At 49.5% G+C, this 17,489-nt stretch overlaps 1 protein-coding gene across 1 annotated transcript in view; it reads left to right on the top strand.

Annotated features, from left to right (window-relative positions):
- LOC117808830 (collagen alpha-4(IV) chain-like) overlaps positions 1-16,439 on the top strand; it is a 38,887-nt gene extending 22,448 nt beyond the window's left edge. The window contains 41 exon segments of the mRNA XM_034678502.1: positions 310-345; positions 756-818; positions 959-994; positions 1,185-1,226; positions 1,419-1,499; positions 1,615-1,659; positions 2,982-3,044; positions 3,227-3,271; positions 3,863-3,916; positions 4,068-4,128; positions 4,281-4,385; positions 4,573-4,728; positions 4,860-4,949; positions 5,144-5,304; positions 5,389-5,461; positions 5,609-5,715; positions 5,985-6,168; positions 6,272-6,340; positions 7,661-7,768; positions 7,863-7,931; positions 8,038-8,187; positions 9,209-9,370; positions 10,174-10,341; positions 10,422-10,565; positions 10,653-10,760; positions 11,152-11,330; positions 11,852-11,915; positions 12,005-12,079; positions 12,195-12,302; positions 12,663-12,770; positions 12,886-12,957; positions 13,169-13,297; positions 13,408-13,515; positions 13,597-13,752; positions 14,232-14,399; positions 14,402-14,479; positions 14,572-14,688; positions 14,873-14,908; positions 14,911-15,060; positions 15,320-15,603; positions 15,997-16,439. Coding sequence (XP_034534393.1) covers positions 310-345; positions 756-818; positions 959-994; positions 1,185-1,226; positions 1,419-1,499; positions 1,615-1,659; positions 2,982-3,044; positions 3,227-3,271; positions 3,863-3,916; positions 4,068-4,128; positions 4,281-4,385; positions 4,573-4,728; positions 4,860-4,949; positions 5,144-5,304; positions 5,389-5,461; positions 5,609-5,715; positions 5,985-6,168; positions 6,272-6,340; positions 7,661-7,768; positions 7,863-7,931; positions 8,038-8,187; positions 9,209-9,370; positions 10,174-10,341; positions 10,422-10,565; positions 10,653-10,760; positions 11,152-11,330; positions 11,852-11,915; positions 12,005-12,079; positions 12,195-12,302; positions 12,663-12,770; positions 12,886-12,957; positions 13,169-13,297; positions 13,408-13,515; positions 13,597-13,752; positions 14,232-14,399; positions 14,402-14,479; positions 14,572-14,688; positions 14,873-14,908; positions 14,911-15,060; positions 15,320-15,603; positions 15,997-16,254 — 4,470 coding nt within the window. The 3' untranslated portion in view covers positions 16,255-16,439.
- The last annotated feature ends 1,050 nt before the right edge of the window (positions 16,440-17,489 follow it).

Genomic DNA, 17,489 nt, shown 5'->3' with positions numbered 1-17,489 from the left:
CCCGCCCCCTGATCTCTTCATGGATGATGAGGTTATAACCTGAGGGTCTGCAGATCCTCCTCAGAGGCTGAATCTGTGATCCTTTTCACAGCTGAGTTCAGAACTTTGACTAAAATACGACAAAGGACAGAAACAGCTAAACCCCGTATCTGGGACCTTCAGGATCATGGAGTCCTCTCTGCAGCAGGACAGAGATGATGGGATGTTTGATGCCCCTCATGTATCTGTGGATGTGTTTTAATCAGACCCTTTTTGATCTTGTGTATTAATAACTCTGATACTGATGTTGATGGATTCTGTGTTCCACAGGGAGACGTGGGACCCGCGGGACCTCCCGGTCTGCAGGTGAGAGATCTTTGTAAACTAGCTCAACGCTACGTTAGCAGTCTTTACTCAGAGAGCGATGGAAACATGATGTGATCCTCAGATCTCCTCTCATGGAGTCCGTTCAGTCCTCATGGTGTCAGTGATTCCTCTGCTGACTAACTTCTTCTTGTTCCATCAGACTCAGGTTTCAGGAACTCTCCTGCAGCTGGATTAGTTCAGTGTTCAAAGGAGCTTTCTTAGTTTGGATTTAAAATGTGATTTCATTTGAATATCTTCACTTTCATGATTTCTATTTTTGACAAGATGGAAGAAATGAAGCATGAAGCGGTTTGAAACGCCGTCACATGGATGAGACCGACCTCTGAATTACTAAAGTCTCCCAGGTGTGCTTAGTAGACCGGTATTTACATCTGTCCGTCTGTCTGCAGGGTGAACCGGGTCTCCCTGGCCCATCAGGACTTGTGGGTCCTGCAGGACTGGACGGGACAAACGTAAGAGTAACACTTCTTTTCATTGAACTGTGACTCATGAAGCCGTGGTTCATCCTTTCCACATTTCTCTCTGAGACGTTTGATGTGAAGTTTTTAACCAAATCTCTGTCCTCGGTTTGAAAATGTTGGTGTCCCTGCAGGGTCTCCCGGGTCTGCCTGGCTTCAGGGGCTCACCTGTAAGTACTGATATAACTAAACAAGCTAATAGATACACTTTACCACTTCACTACAATCAGATGATTGATGATTGATGATTGATTATTGATGATTGATGATTGATGATTGATGATTGATTATTGATGATTGATGATTGATGATTGATGATTGATGATTGATGATTGATGATTGATCATGTTTGTGTTTCAGGGAGAAAAAGGTCGATCTCTGCCGGGACAGAAAGGAGACGAGGTACGCCTCCATGTTCATTAAAGTTACTGTCAGGCTACAGGAACACATGCTCGGTGACATCACAGAATGGGCGTGGTCAGAAAACCCTCCTTTAAAGCATCAGAGAGCCGTCACTGAGGAGGTTCAGTTAATCTGACTGTGAGTATCAGGGCAGTGAGGTCGTGTTACTGCAGTACTTCATGTCGTCCACAGGGGGAGCAGGGCCTCCAGGGGCCTCCGGGGCCGTTCGAGTACGTGGACCCTCCAGAAGACCTCTACATCAAAGGAGAAAAGGTGGGCGGGACTAACAGTCTGTTACAGCCAATCAGAATAAAGCTTTACTTTCTTTAATGTTCTTCTTTGGGATCTCAGTGGTTGATTGAAATGCTCGGTTCTGTTTGTTCTTCAGGGTTCTCGAGGCGTTAAAGGAGTCTGTGGAAGTACGGGACTGCCGGTAAGTTTGGATACAGAACCTCTGGGACATTTGACTGAAGGAACTTTAGGTTCTCCCTGTGTTCCATTAGACAAAGTTCTCTTAGACACAAACTTCAATTTTACTGGGTTCTCCAAAATCAGACAGGACAGAGTTCTACTGAACACAGAGTGCCAAAAGAAAGGGTTCTACTAACTTCAGTTCTATGAGACGCAGGGTTCCACAGGGTTGTTCTTAACTCAGAGTTTTTCAAAGCATAGAGTTCCATGAAAGGGTTCTACCTAACACAGGTTCTAAAAATTAAAGGAATTACTCAGAATTCCACAAAAGGAAGGTTCCACAGAGTTTGAGCATGCACAGGGTTCTACAGGGTTCTTCCAAAAAACAGAGTCCTCCTAGACACAGGTTCTACCAAGCTTCATAAACAGAGTATTGATAAACACAGGGTCCAACCAAACATGAGGTCTACAAAAACCAGATGGAAGTTCCCCATAAATAGAGTTCTACTATAACAAGGTTCCACTAATCCAAACATAAACTCTGACTGTACACAGAGGACTGGATACAGGGTCTTTAGCTTCACACCGTACCAAAACCTGGGTCTCAGAGATCCTCAAAAACAGGGTTCTACTTAACACGGTTCTAATAAAGACTGAGAACCAGTTTACAAAGAGTTCTGCTGAACATGAAGCTCCACAGGTCTCCTCAGAGTTCTCTCTCACACACGTGTATCTGTGTTTGGAGTCTAACTGTACGCAGACTTCTCCTTAAGACCGCTTCCACCAGAACCAGGTCAGACCACACACAGCTTTCCTAAACACAGTTCCAATGTAAACAGAGTTCTACAGGGAGCACTTTGAGTTCTACTCAACCTATGAACCCCCTGTGGACCTGAAGGACGGTCAGGTGAAGGATCTGCAGTTTTTCTTCACACTGAGACTCTGAATCCATCCATCATTAGATTGATCTGACGTGGAACCTGAGTGAGGAACAGGTCCTCTGATATTAAGATCTGTTTCCCAGACACAAGAAGTCAGAACTGAAACCAGCAGGGTCATGGTTCAGTACTAGAGACCCAAATTAAGATATGACCACGGGAACATAAAAGTAGGACTCATACTGGACTTGGAGTTAAGGTGACCCAGGATGATGTCCCCATAGACGAGGCAGTCCCTGAACCTGTGATGGATCTGTGTGAGACCCTTTATCAGACCTTCAGTGGTTAACGAAGGCACACTGATGTTTGTGGACTGAGTCCCGGTATGAGGACCACCATGGTGGGTACCTTGACTGTTGAACACGGGGAACACGGATCTAATGGGAACCTGTGTTTGTGGTTTCAGGGTTTGGACTCTCTCCCGGGGATCAAAGGAGAGAAGGGGATCGTGGGATTTCCCGGACCTCGGGTGAGGAACCCTCCATGTTTGGATCAGAGTTCAGGATGTCTGATTGGCTCCTAATGAGTGAACTGATTGATCCGAGTCTCTGAGAGGCAGGAACATCTGAGACCAGTTCATCAAATCTGATGCTGGATTACTGACCACATCAGCCTCTACGTGAACCTGTCTGTGATGTGTTTGTGTTTCAGGGGGTTTCTGGGAGTCCTGGGCGGACTGGAGTGAGAGGATTCAGGGTAAGTCAAAACCTCCATGCTGTCCAAATGTCAAAGAGGAGAAAACCTCTGCGACATAAGCAGATGTGGAACTCTGTTAACCCTTAATGTAAACCTGGATAACAGTGAGTCCGCTAAGTCTGTTCAAATGATCTGATGTTAGGGGATAGTCCAATGCCCCCCCCCCCCCCCATCCTGCTGCAACAGAAAGGGTCCCCTAGACCCGAGTCAAAGATGTAATCCAAACACATCAAATCCATAAAGATCCACGGATTACTTCAAATCTACAAAGTGCTGTATGCTCAGAGATCCATCTGACCATGTCAGAGCAGGAGATCCTTCTTCTGTCTCAGGGGAACAACCTCAGATCTGATCCTAGTGATCCGGATCATTTGGCTCAGCAAGAACCAGCTCTGTCCTTTAGTAGGGTTCAGGTACAAGAGCTGGCTTTTAGAGCTGACTCATTCAAGACTGGCAGATCACTAGAGACCGTCTGCTGCGTCCCTGCGGTGAAGTCGGGTAACGCAGGAATGAGGGAAGGTCTGCGGAACAGGTTTATTAAAAAGTGACCCTGATACTGAACCCTTACCAGATGTGTGTTTGTGCCTTCAGGGAATTCAAGGAAATCCAGGTCTGCCAGGTCTGATTGGTCAAGAGGGTCCAAAGGTGAGCTTGTTGTTGTATGCTACTGGCCCAGCACCATTCTGACCAATCACATACAGGGAAACACCAGAAACAGGATGTAATAACTCAAACCGACCAATAAGAGATGAGCTCCTGTGTTTGACCCCACTGTGTGTTTGATGTCTGTTTCCAGGGCATGATGGGAGATCGAGGTCCTAAAGGCCTCCCCCAGAGCGTCGACGTCACACACACAGGTACGATCATTCAACAGCCGGACTGAGGTCTGAGGGGGGACGGTTCAGACGAATGCAGAGGCAGAAAAACACCAAAACAAACATGGCGAGCGCTCCAGGAGAACCTGGTGTCCTCACTCCGTCATGATTCAGCTAACTGTCCTCTCCTCTAGGGGACGTTGGAGACCCTGGGGCCGTTGGACCGAAGGGCCCTCCAGGAGACCTGGGGCTGATGGGAATCCACGGGCCCCAAGGAGCTACTGGCAGGTCCATACCTGGTGAGTACCTGCCGCCCATGAGGAGGAGGGGTGAACAAAGAGCAGGGAATCAAACCTGAGCTTCATGATAACTACGACGATTCTGCTCTCGTGAAACCAAGACCACAACGGTCCCTCTGAGAGAAACCTGTTCTCATAGTCATCCTGTGCTCACGGGTCAAAAGATTTCTTTGTGGTTCTCCTTCAGGACCGGCAGGGTTTGTGGGTCAGCCGGGGGCTCTAGGATGTAAAGGGGAAAAGGGAGATCGAGGTCAGTTGTTTAAAAATGGACCCACTCCTGGAGAACCTGGGAAACCCGGACGTTCTGGACCCCAAGGATTGAAAGGAGAACCGGGGATACCAGGTACAAGAGAACACAGTTTCTACCTGCTTGTGTCACTCCTGTGATATCAGGCTCACCTGGTGATGTCATGACTGATATGAGTTTGAATGACGTGGAACACGGTCTGACTGAGTCCCTGTTTTTCTCTGCAGGTAGATACTGCGTTGCTGGAGTACCTGGGGAGTCTGGACAGCCAGGTGAACCGGGACCTCCTGGGGCTACGGGCTTCACAGGGTTTAAAGGTCAGTGTCTCAGTGAAAGTGATCGTATTGTACTGGATCAGATCGTCTGGTTTTGTTTTGTACCCCATCCCATCGTATCGTGGTCTGAGGACTAAAAGGTCTCGGTCCTGTGTTGACTCTGTTTTTAGAGACCTGACTGAAGCTCCACAACATTTCATTGAGTTTTTATTTCGGAGTCTGCTTGTGTGTTTCAGGTAGTCGGGGGGAATGTGCTTGCGGCCCCCCTGATATAATCAAGGGCCCCCGTGGTCCTGTGGGTGATAGGGGGTCCCCCGGCTCTCCAGGAGCCCCAGCCGCTCAAGGTCTGAAAGGGGAGAAAGGTGTTCCAGGAGACCCAGGCGTACGTGGACAACAGGTGAGTCATCAGAGGGTCCAGGTCTGAGGTCATGTGAGCAACTTGCTCCTGACTGACTGATGGAGATTGATCGGTTGATTGCAGGGTCTGGGCGGGTTTCCAGGAGTCGTAGGGTTCAAAGGTCAGAAGGGAGACTTCACTGCGGTGGATATTAAAGGTGAGCTGAACTCGACACATCAGCTGTAAATTGATCTCAAGCGTCTGGGACTGAGACATCCGTCCTGCTCTGCAAACACCAAAGACCACAAACTTGGTGGGTTCAGGGTCATTGTATTCATGGTTCTACTTGGACTTTTGTCTCCAGGTGACAAAGGAAACAGGGGTCTGCCGGGACCTCTAGGAAGACAAGGATTCTCAGGAAGAAGAGGACTTGATGGGCTGCCTGGGGCCCCTGGAAACCCTGGCCCTCCAGTGAGTCAGACACATACAGCAGGTTTAAATCCAGTACCTATGGGTGTGCTGATCTGAACATGAGGGGTCACGTTTCTATACAGAGGAAACAGAACCCGGTCTGTGGTCTGGAGCCCATGGTACAGTTCAGTTAGAGCCCTATGAGTAATAACAGTGTGACATTATCGAGGACTTCATCGGCCTCAGGGTCAGACTTTAAACGAAACTCTGAAGGAGACTTTAAAACCTTCTCCTCCCCTCCTTTAAATCCGGTCTCTCTTTCTTTTCAGGGTCAAAGTTTCCCCAGTTTTCCTGGTGACAGAGGCTTCCCAGGTTTCCCTGGGCCGAAGGGGTCGGCAGGACCTTCAGGCCCAGTGGGGCCGAGTGTTGTGGGTGCTATAGGGGAGCGAGGGGCCACTGGAGACACAGGACCTTCAGGACTCCCTGGCTTTCCTGGACCAAAGGGAGTCAAAGGTCAGCAATCAAATCAGAGCTGTCTACAAACTCATCCTCACCTCTCTGACTCCTCCCCTACCTGTAGGCTCCTCCCCTTACAGTTTGATTCCTCTCCCATCAGGTGACGTTCTGCCCTGTGTACCCAGAAACCCCGGTGCTCCTGGAGAGAAGGGAGACAAGGGAAATACAGGTGAGGGAACATCTACAGCATCCACCTGCTAGTTCACCTGCCTGTCTGACTTCCTGTTCACCTGTTTCTCTGACTTCCTGTTTACCTGCTGTCTGACTTCCTGTTTACATGCCTGTCTGACTTCCTGCTTGCCTGTCTGACTTCCTGTTTACCTGTCTGACTTCCTGTTCACCTGTTTCCCTGACTTCCTGTTTACCTGCTGTCTGACTTCCTGTTTACATGCCTGTCTGACTTCCTGTTTACCTGTCTGACTTCCTGTTCACCTGTTTCTCTGACTTCCTGTTTACCTGCTGTCTGACTTCCTGTTTACCTGCCTGTCTGACTTCCTGTTTACCTGCCTGTCTGACTTCCTGCTTACCTGTCTGACTTCCTGTTCACCTGTTTCTCTGACTTCCTGTTTACATGTCTGTCTGACTTCCTGTTTACCTGCCTGCCTGACTTCCTGTTTACGTCCCTGTCTAACTTCCTGTTTACCTGCCTGTCTGACTTCCTGTTTACATGCCTGTCTGACTTCCTGTTTACCTGCCTGTCAGACTTCCTGTTTATCTGCCTGGCTGACTTCCTGTTTACCTGCCTGTCTGACTTCCTGTTCACCTGTTTCTCTGACTTCCTGTTTACCTGCTGTCTGACTTCCTGTTTACATGCCTGTCTGACTTCCTTACCTGCCTGTCTGACTTCCTGTTTACCTGCCTGTCTAACTTCCTGTTTATCTGCCTGTCTGACTTCCTGTTTACCTGCCTGTCTAACTTCCTGTTTATCTGCCTGTCTGACTTCCTGTTTACATGCCTGTCTGACTTCCTGTTTACCTGCCTGTCTGACTTCCTGTTTACCTGCCTGTCTAACTTCCTGTTTATCTGCCTGTCTGACTTCCTGTTTACCTGCCTGTCTGACTTCCTGTTTACCTGCCTGTCTGACTTCCTGTTTACCTGCCTGTCTGACTTCCTGTTTACCTGCCTGTCTGACTTCCTGCTTACCTGTCTGACTTCCTGTTCACCTGTTTCTCTGACTTCCTGTTTACATGTCTGTCTGACTTCCTGTTTACCTGCCTGCCTGACTTCCTGTTTACATGCCTGTCTGACTTCCTGTTTATCTGCCTGGCTGACTTCCTGTTTACCTGCCTGTCTGACTTCCTGTTTACCTGCCTGTCTGACTTCCTGTTTATCTGCCTGTCAGACTTCCTGTTTACTTACCTGTCTGACTTCCTGTTTACCTGCTTGTCTGACTTCCTGTTTACCTGCTGTCTGACTTCCTGTTTACCTGCCTGTCTGACTTCCTGTTTACCTGCTGTCTGACTTCCTGTTTTCCTGCCTGCAATTTCAGGGTACACAGGATCACCCGGGTCTCCAGGTTTTCCTGGCCTCACTGGACTTGATGGTGCTAAAGGAGACAAAGGAAAGTCTGGACTTGTTGGACCACCTGGAAGACAAGGTATTAGATTCACCTGGAAGACCTGTTCTTCACATTACCTCAACATCCTGTTATCTCTGACCTTATCTCTAAATGCCCCCTGGGTCTCCTGCAGGACCCCCCGGTTTAGTTGGAGATACAGGGGATGAAGGACTTGAAGGCATCAGCTATGGTGGAGATCCAGGTACGGTCCCAGGTCTACCTGTAAAAACCATAAACCATCAACACCCCGATGTTAGCACTTTGGTGTTATGGATTCACTTTCAGCCATCACTGCTGTGTGTCACCAGGTTCCCCGGGGCTCCCAGGCTCTCCTGGACTCAGGGGCCTTGCAGGAGACTCTAGTGTGGGGTCTTCAGGGCCAATCGGATTCCCGGGGCCACCTGGCTCTCAGGGACCTAAAGGAGTTCCTGGCCCCCCAGGAAATGATGGACTGCAGGGTAAACCTGAAATAGAGAGATGAATCAGTTCATAATTAACGTTCAGACGCTTTTAAAATGTTGATAGAAACAGATTTAGATGTTTTTTAAATGAAAGTTTTTAATTTATTAAAGTTTAGATCAGAGACAAAGTATCAGACGATAAACTGAAACATGTTTATATGAATATCTCAGGTCCAGAGAAGTCTCTGTGGTTCTGGATCAGGTTTATATATGGTTTCTTCTGTGCATGGTTCAGTTTTAACCTGCAGGGGAGTGTGTTAACAGACAAGGGATTTTGAACCCATGCAGTGACTTCCACTGCAGAGTCATGTCTGTGTTTAATGCAGTGACTTCCACTACAGAGTCATGTCTGTGTTTAATGCAGTGACTTCCACTACAGAGTCATGTCTGTTTATAATGCAGTGACTTCCATTACAGAGTCATGTCTGTTTATAATGCAGTGACTTCCACTACAGAGTCATGTCTTTTTATAATGCAGTGACTTCCACTGCAGAGTCATGTCTGTGTTTAATGCAGTGACTTCCACTACAGAGTCATGTCTGTGTTTAATGCAGTGACTTCCACTACAGAGTCATGTCTGTTTATAATGCAGTGACTTCCACTACAGAGTCATGTCTGTGTTTAATGCAGTGACTTCCACTACAGAGTCATGTCTGTGTTTAATGCAGTGACTTCCACTACAGAGTCATGTCTGTGTTTAATGCAGTGACTTCCACTACAGAGTCCTGTCTGTGTTTAATGCAGTGCTGCCTGAGGGTCTGACCCTGTTGAACTGTTTGCTCACGCAGTCTCTCACAGAGGGTTGAACCTCTTCCTGGTTCTCCTCACCTGCTGATCAGTAACCTCATTAATAACATGTTTCAGTTTTTAAGGAGAAATAGGCTTTAAATGATTTCCCCTCACGTCTTGCTTTAATCAACATGTGTGCTGTGTCCCGTGTTTTGGGGAATGTGGTTTATATTTCAGGATGTGTGAAGCTGTGAACTCTCTTTCTTTAATCCCTCCCCTGTTTGAACAGGCGCTCTTGGTCTGTCTGGGGGTCCTGGACCAAAAGGCCAAAGAGGACAGAATGGGGCCCCAGGTATCACTGGTCCCCAAGGACCTCCTGCTGACTACTGTGCAGCAGGAAAACCTGGCCCCATGGGACCTTTTGGTCCCCAGGGACGTATTGGATCACCAGGTAAACCCTGCCCCCCCAACAATGTGTACTATATACTGTACTCCATGTCCCCTGTGTTTCCTCTCTCTATGATCCTGTTCGTGAACCAGACGCTGCCCGTCATTAGAGTCCTCTCACTCTGAGACCTCTCACACTGAGACCTCTCAGGCTGAGACCTCTCACTCTGAGACCTCTCACTCTGAGACCTCTCACACTGAGACCTCTCAGGCTGAGACCTCTCACTCTGAGACCTCTCAGGCTGAGACCTCTCACTCTGAGACCTCTCAGGCTGAGACCTCTCACACTGAGACCTCTCAGGCTGAGACCTCTCACTCTGAGACCTCTCACTCTGAGACCTCTCACTCTGAGACCTCTCAGGCTGAGACCTCTCACTCTGAGACCTCTCACTCTGAGACCTCTCACTCTGAGACCTCTCACTCTGAGACCTCTCACTCTGAGACCTCTCAGGCTGAGACCTCTCACTCTGAGACCTCTCACTCTGAGACCTCTCAGGCTGAGACCTCTCACTCTGAGACCTCTCACTCTGAGACCTCTCACACTGAGACCTCTCAGGCTGAGACCTCTCACTCTGAGACCTCTCACTCTGAGACCTCTCACTCTGAGACCTCTCAGGCTGAGACCTCTCACTCTGAGACCTCTCAGGCTGAGACCTCTCACACTGAGACCTCTCAGGCTGAGACCTCTCACTCTGAGACCTCTCACTCTGAGACCTCTCACTCTGAGACCTCTCAGGCTGAGACCTCTCAGGCTGAGACCTCTCACTCTGAGACCTCTCAGGCTGAGACCCTCATATTTCTGTTCAGGATTTGTGGGGGAGAAAGGTGAAACAGGAGCTGATGGCGCTCCGGGTTTTGGCCCTAAAGGCCCTGTAGGAAAACCTGGCTCTCCTGGTTTTCCAGGGTACTCGGGGCTACAAGGCCCCTCTGGACCAATTGGAGATTCAGGCCTGCCAGGTCCTGGGGGTCTGAAAGGTGAGCTCCTCGCACCATCATGTGTGTTTAAGTGTTTCATAAAGACATGAGTTCACAGAAAGGCTCATGGTACATTTCAGGTCTAAGGGGGCCTGAGGGCCTAGATGGAGCACCAGGGTCCCCTGGACAGCCAGGATTCTCTGGAGCCCTTGGTAGGAAGGGGGCGAGAGGGTTCAGCGGTCGAGATGGATCTCCAGGATGTGAGGGTCCTAAAGGAGAGAAAGGTGAACACACGTTGTTATGACTCCACTTCCTTATATAAAGCAGTACTGTCACTTTAAATCCATCCTTCTTTCTAATGCCCCCTGCAGGCTGTAAAGGGGTCCCGGGGCCTCCAGGAGAGACCAGGGTCATTCCCATTAAAGGAGAGAGAGGAAAACTAGGACCCTCTGGCATCAGTGGCTTCCCCGGACCACGAGGTCAGAGCTGTTACCATAAGTCTTTGTCAGGGCATGATGTCACAGGAGACTGTATTCAGGTGTGAACACCTCTCTGAACCTGAACCTTCACCTTTGAGGGGAAGTCAGATCCAAACACCGTCCACCAACAGCCCGGGTCAGCTCAGACCGGGACAGGTTAACTGAGCTGCATCAAGTCGAGTCTAATCCGCTTTGACAAAAAGGGACGGGTCAGATTAAGTCAGGTCCAGGTGAAGCTGGGATAGGTACACTCAGGTCAATTCTATATCAGAGTCTGGTCGGGTCAAGATAAGACAAGTCAAATGGGACAGGTCTGGTCTTGTCGGGTCCTGTAAGACTGTGCTGTAAAACTGATGGAAGCAGATCATCAGTCTCGTCTCTGTCTCCACAGGAAATAAAGGCGCACAAGGAACAGTTGGTAACCCCGGGTATCCAGGCATCAATGGACTCCCTGGGATCACAGGTCTCCCAGGACCCCCCGGACAGTATGGCAGACCAGGACCTCCTGGATCCCCCGGGCGTCAAGGAACGCAAGGACTCATTGGCTTTCCTGGAGAGACCGGAGATCCAGTGAGATAAAAGCAGCTTCATAAACAGAGATAACTCACGTATCCTAGCATAGAGGATCTGGAGGTCTATCTGGGACAGGAAGTAACAGACTAACATAGTCAGAGAGTCTGTGAGGGACTCCAGATGTGTTGGTTCTGATGGTCCCATTTATTAAGGAAGGGAGAGTCTGGAAACATTATGAAAACTATCGTTGTCACTCCATGTCAAGTAGATCTGAACTGGGGTGAAGGTAGATCTGGTCCTGCTGAGTCAGACTGAATCAGGACAGGTCTGGTTCAGTTGAGATAAGTTTAGTGAAGAATGGAAGAGTCCAACTGATTCAAGTACGGCTGGGTCACATAGAGGCCGGTCTGGTCAAGTCAAAACTAAGCAGGTTTAAGTCCAGTTTAGTGAAGACCGGTTGGTTAAAGGTTAAAGGTCCTCTAGAGGTTTCCTAAACAACAGGAAGTCCTGGGTTGGATTTGTTGTGTGATATAATCTGATATTTGGAAATACTGATCTGTTCTTGTTTGTGGTTGCAGGGTGACCCAGGATGTCCAGGGCCACCTGGGATCCCTGGTGGCCGAGGCTGCACTGGACCCACAGGTAACCCTTACCCTGACTCTCCACCTCCACCAGTGCTCTGCAGGTCTATTTGGATGTGGACTAAGCCCATTTTCTGCTCATTAAAACAGGTGATAAAGGAGACTCTATTAGTATTCCTGGTCCACCTGGAGACAGGGGACCCACTGGAGACTTCGGGACACCAGGTGATGATCCGGCTCTGGTTCTACGAAACACTAAATGACACTGATCCGCTGCCTGAACCTGAATATACAACCAGCTGAATAACACCTGAGTCTGCTGGTTTCATTTATCTCTCAGGACCACCAGGACCTCGAGGAGACACTGGTGGACTGGGTTTCATTGGGGGTCCAGGACAGAGAGGATGCAAAGGGGATCTAGGCGACCAGGGTGACCTAGGTCAACAAGGTGTGGAAGCTTATCTGGATAAACTGTAATAGATCATCTCAGAGATGTCCCCCACTGGTTTCTGCTGAGCCCTGATGTGGACCAAAGATGGTGGTCGCCATATTAGAAATGCTGACCTCATCTAGCTTCCAGCTAATCTAAAAACCAGTAAAGGGGTGGCACTGAGGCCAGAGCCTGTCCACCTGGCAAACAGTTCCCACGGGCCCCCCTGTGAGACCAGCCACAGCTCTAATGAAGGGAAACTCTGCGAACATCTTGGTGTCAGCTCTGGAAGACGCTGCTAGACCGAACTGGGTCATGAGGATTTTGTGGAACAGACCATGACCGTGTCCCTCTCTCTGTCTGTCTGGTTTATTTCAGGTGTGGTCGGGCCCCCAGGTCCCAGAGGTCGTCCGGGTCTCACAGGGCTTCCTGGTCAAGCAGGTGCTGACGGTCCTCCAGGACCGCAGGGCTGCCAGGGACTCCAAGGTCAGGGTTTGTTATAGGGTTTCTTAAGACTCTGACTCAAGACCTAAAAGACAACTGAGGAGAACTTTGAGATCTGTTTGGTTTTCTAAATGTATTCATGGTTTTGTTGCATCAGGTCCTCCTGGACCGCTGGGACTTCATGGACTGGATGGACTAAAAGGAGTGAAGGGGGACATGGGGACCAGAGGTACAAGTCTTCCTCTTAACTTGTTAAACTTGGTCCTTATTTTTTTGAACTGGACTCACAGGTTCGTCATGTCAAACATCAAAAACTCAAATTCCTCCAGGTGATGGGGGTCAGGTTTAGGACTCTCAGTCAGTTGATCCCCGATGAGGTATCTGGTTCTATGTTTTAGTTCTTTAAACGGTCTCATGGGAACTCCTCTCTGTCTCTTCAGGTCTGGGTGTTCAAGGTCCTCCAGGTACCAAAGGTCTGCCAGGAGATAAAGGGCCTCCGGGTCCTCCAGGACCCTTTGGCACATCCCAACCTGGCCCTCAAGGACCCAAAGGCCTCCCAGGACCCAAAGGTCTGTGGTAGTGTGGGTCCCATCAGGGTCTGCATGGTCACCCTCTAATCCACAACAACAGAACTTTCTATGACTCTCTGTTAGTGAGGTTTCTCCATGTGTCGTTGTAGGACCTCCAGGTGGTCTAGGACCTCTAGGTAAACCTGGACTAGACTGTAAAGTTCCAGTTCCTGGGCTCCGTGGAGATCCTGGATGTGCTGGACCTGATGGTGATCCAGGTCAGACATTGACTTTTCAGTGGTAGGATCTTTACTGGATAACCACACTGGATGACCTCTGACCTTTGTTTGGTCTTTCAGGGTCTTCTGGGGAAATGGGGAATCCAGGCCCAAATCCCCCGGTACCTGGAGACGATGGGGACAACGGGGACTCAGGGTGCAAGGGGCCTCAGGGTCCACAGGGACCTCCAGGGCTTGAAGGATTGCCAGGCAGCCCTGGGAGTCCTGGAGTGAAAGGTCAGTTTTTTTCTGCGCCTGTTTAAGCTCCTAAAATGATCCAGTCTTGCAAAGCCAGGTACAGGTGTAGCCTAGACCACATGCTCTAGAGTCTAGACCAGAGGCTGACTTTATGAAACTCAGCAGGTGATGTGGTTTGTCACAGTAAGACAGAGGAGAGGAGCTGATGGTCTGTGTGGGCCATGGTGGTTCAGGGTTTCAGGGTCTCTGAGTGCAGGCAGTCGATAAACAGCTGTGGGTTAAGGTTTTCACTGAGCATGCTCAGTAGAGACGGCTGACTTCATGGAAGTCGGGGTCATCATTGTTTTGTAAACCCCCCTCCTGAAGCTTGGAATCATAAACCTGCACCCTTCAGATCCTGAACTCACACTGCCCACCGCTGACGGTCTTTGAGAAGCACCAAACACTGATGATAGTTGTAGGCCTCTCACGGCATGTAGCCCCGCCCCAAATCCTCTCCCTGTCTGTAAATGAAACAGGTCTACGGGGGGCGCCAGGTCTGATGGGACTACCTGGTTATCGTGGTCCTAAAGGTTGTACCGGTTCTAGTGGGCCTCCAGGACCAAAGGGATTTCCTGGACCGATGGGCCTTAAGGGGGAAAAGGGACGAGTCTCCACCTGCCCCACATACCCTCCAGCCCCACAAGGCCCCCGGGACCCCCTGGTCCCATTGGTCTTCCCGGAGATCCCGGGATCCAGGGAGAAAGCGGCCAACAGGGACTGGAAGGTAAGAAAGGGAGAGAAGTCCAGCTCAGGTGAAGTCTCCATGTCATCCTGAGCCGGCTCACATGGCTAACGAAGGCTCTCGTTGTGTTCCAGGTAGAAAAGGGGACTTTGGGTCAGTGGGACCAACTGGCAAAGTGGGGCCCCAAGGTTCAGTCGGAGACCGAGGAGGGCCAGGCCTGCCGGGAGAGAGTGGAGTGATAGGAGACAAAGGTGAGACCTCCGCCGGTCCTCTGCTCTTTCCTTCTGTTCTCACATCATGTCTGTTACAGTCTTTAAAGTCCAGGAGGAACCTGAAGGTCTCACACAAACCCGGGCACGAGACCAACGGGACTTTGAGTCTGTTTTTTGTTTCACATGTGGCCTTATGTTACCTCCTGTGGTCTTTTTGTCTCAGGTGATCCAGGTCCGGTTGGTGACCCGGGTCAACCAGGGCCAATAAGAAGCTGAACTCGGGCTTCCTGTTAGTGATGCACAGCCAATCAACGACGATCCCCGCCTGCCCTCTGAACATGAGGGTCCTGTGGGTGGGCTACAGTCTGCTGTACCTGGAGGGTCAGGAGAAGGCTCACACTCAGGACCTGGGTACCCACACACACACACACACACACACACACACACACACACAGTGTTTACAGATTGAACCGACTGACCCAGCGGTCCCTTGCAGAGTCCGGCGGGTCTTTTGAAAGTCTTGTGTTTTTATGTCTGAATAAACTTCAGACCCATCCCGCTCACATTCACTTCTCTGAGTTTGGGACACGTAGGTGAAGCATCGTGGGACCGGGTCCGGGTTAATCCGGTGTCAGTTTGATGTAATCTGTGGTTCTGATGACACCTGCAGGTCAGGCGGGCTCGTGCATGCCGGTGTTCTCCACCATGCCGTTCTCCTCCTGTAACATGGGGACCTGCTCCTACGCCAGCCGCAACGATAAATCCTATTGGCTGTCCACGACGGCAGCTGTCCCCAGTATTCCAGTGGGCGGAGCCTCCATTGAGGATCACATCAGCCGCTGCGTGGTGTGTGAAGCCCCTTCCTCACCTGTCGCACTGCACAGCCAGACCTCCAACCAGCCAGACTGTCCCCCCTACTGGCGGAGCCTGTGGACCGGATACTCCTTCCTCATGGTGGGTACTTCAGAGCCCGAGGTCAAACTACTGATGTGCAGCCTGACCCTTAAGGGGGCCGGCTCTGCCTCCCGAACTGTTCAGCCCCTCAGAGGTGTCTCCTTTCTGTAATGTTGTCAGACCCTTTGAGTAACAGGACTGTTACCTTGCTGCAGGATCAGGAGATCCACTTCAGATCACATGCCTTCATAGATGTCAGAATGTGAAAAACAGGGTTCATAAAATGGTGGAATTACCCTTTAAAGTTGACTTCATGTCTGGTAGCACTGACCCTAGCTGAAGTACGAGAGATCCAGTTAGTGGAGCCGCTAACTCTCCTGCTCTCAGCAGATACTTGAATCTGACTGGACTCAGTTTGACTGATGATGATGTCACTTCCTGTGTGTGTTGCAGCATACGGGCGCAGGCGATGAGGGCGGCGGTCAGTCTCTGACATCATCAGGTAGCTGTCTGACAGACTTCAGGGCCCAGCCCTTCGTGGAGTGTCAGGGGCCCAGAGGAACCTGCCACTACTTCGCCAACATCTACAGCTTCTGGCTGACCCGCGTGGAGACGACCACCTCCACCTCCAACAGCTCCCCCACCACGCTGACCGAGGGCTGGCAGCAGAGGGAGAGCATCGGGAGGTGCAACGTCTGCATGAGGGAGTGACCGCGAGCAAAAACACCTCCTGCCAAGTCTAAGAGGATGGACAGGACAAGAAATGTTTGTGAGGAGAGAGAGTTCCTTTAGAATGATGCTGCCATTCAATCAACCAATCAACCAACCAACCAATTAATCAATCAATCAATTAATCATTCAATCAACCAATCAACCAACCAACATATCAATCGATCAACCAATCAATCAATCAATCAATCAACCAATCAACCAACCAACATATCAATCGATCAACCAATCCAATTCAACCATTAATCATTCACTCAACACCCATCAACCACACCTATCAACCAATGCTCAATTAATCAATCAATCAACCACTCAACCAACCAACAATATCAATCCGATCAAACCAATCAATCAATCAATCAATCAACCAATCAACCAACCAACATATCAATCGATCAACCAATCAATCAACCAATTAATCATTCAATCAACCAATCAACCAACCAACATATCAATCAATCGATCAACCAATCAATCAAACAACCAATCAGTCAGTCAATCAATCGATCAACCAATTAATCATTCAATCAATCAGTCAATCAACCAATCAATCAATCAATCAATCAATCAATCAACCAACCTATCAATCAGTCAATCAACCAATCAATCAATCAATCAATCAATCGATCAGTCAATCAGTCAGTTCCCATATCAGAGCCATCGAGCAGCACCAGATGTTAATTTCCTGTTTCCAGCAGACGTCCTGACAGACAGGAGTTCAGACTGGGGTTCTTAGATTTGAGGGGAATGAATAGAACTCCAGTAGCTGAGTCACACGTTCCTGAAGTACCAAATCCCAACACAAGTACAGAGCGCCACGAGGGTCAAAATGACAGTCTGCAGGAATGGGCGAAAGTATGAAAACTAAACTCACATGCATACAAGATTTCCCCTCGGCCCGGCGGGTGTGTTTTTGTTTACACCCAAACTAATGTTTTACCCACCATTGGCGCTTAGTAGGGTGTTTAATCTACGCCTGCTTCTACACCTCGGTCACACATCGGTTTCTAGAGACCAAAGATAACGAGTTATTAAAGAGTGAGCTACAGACACAAACTGTGTCTGTACCAGGCTGACAGCATGTGATTTCTGCTGTCACATTAACATGGGGCTCTATGGGACTGACTCACTGCAGGAGCACACTCTAGTGGACACTGGAGGAACTGCAGGAGACACTGTAGGGACACTGGAGGAACTGCAGGAGACACACTCTAGTG

The sequence above is a fragment of the Notolabrus celidotus genome, unplaced genomic scaffold, assembly GCF_009762535.1.
Source record: "Notolabrus celidotus isolate fNotCel1 unplaced genomic scaffold, fNotCel1.pri scaffold_160_arrow_ctg1, whole genome shotgun sequence".
NCBI lineage: Eukaryota > Metazoa > Chordata > Actinopteri > Labriformes > Labridae > Notolabrus > Notolabrus celidotus.
This window is presented reverse-complemented; position numbering and strand designations above follow the sequence as displayed.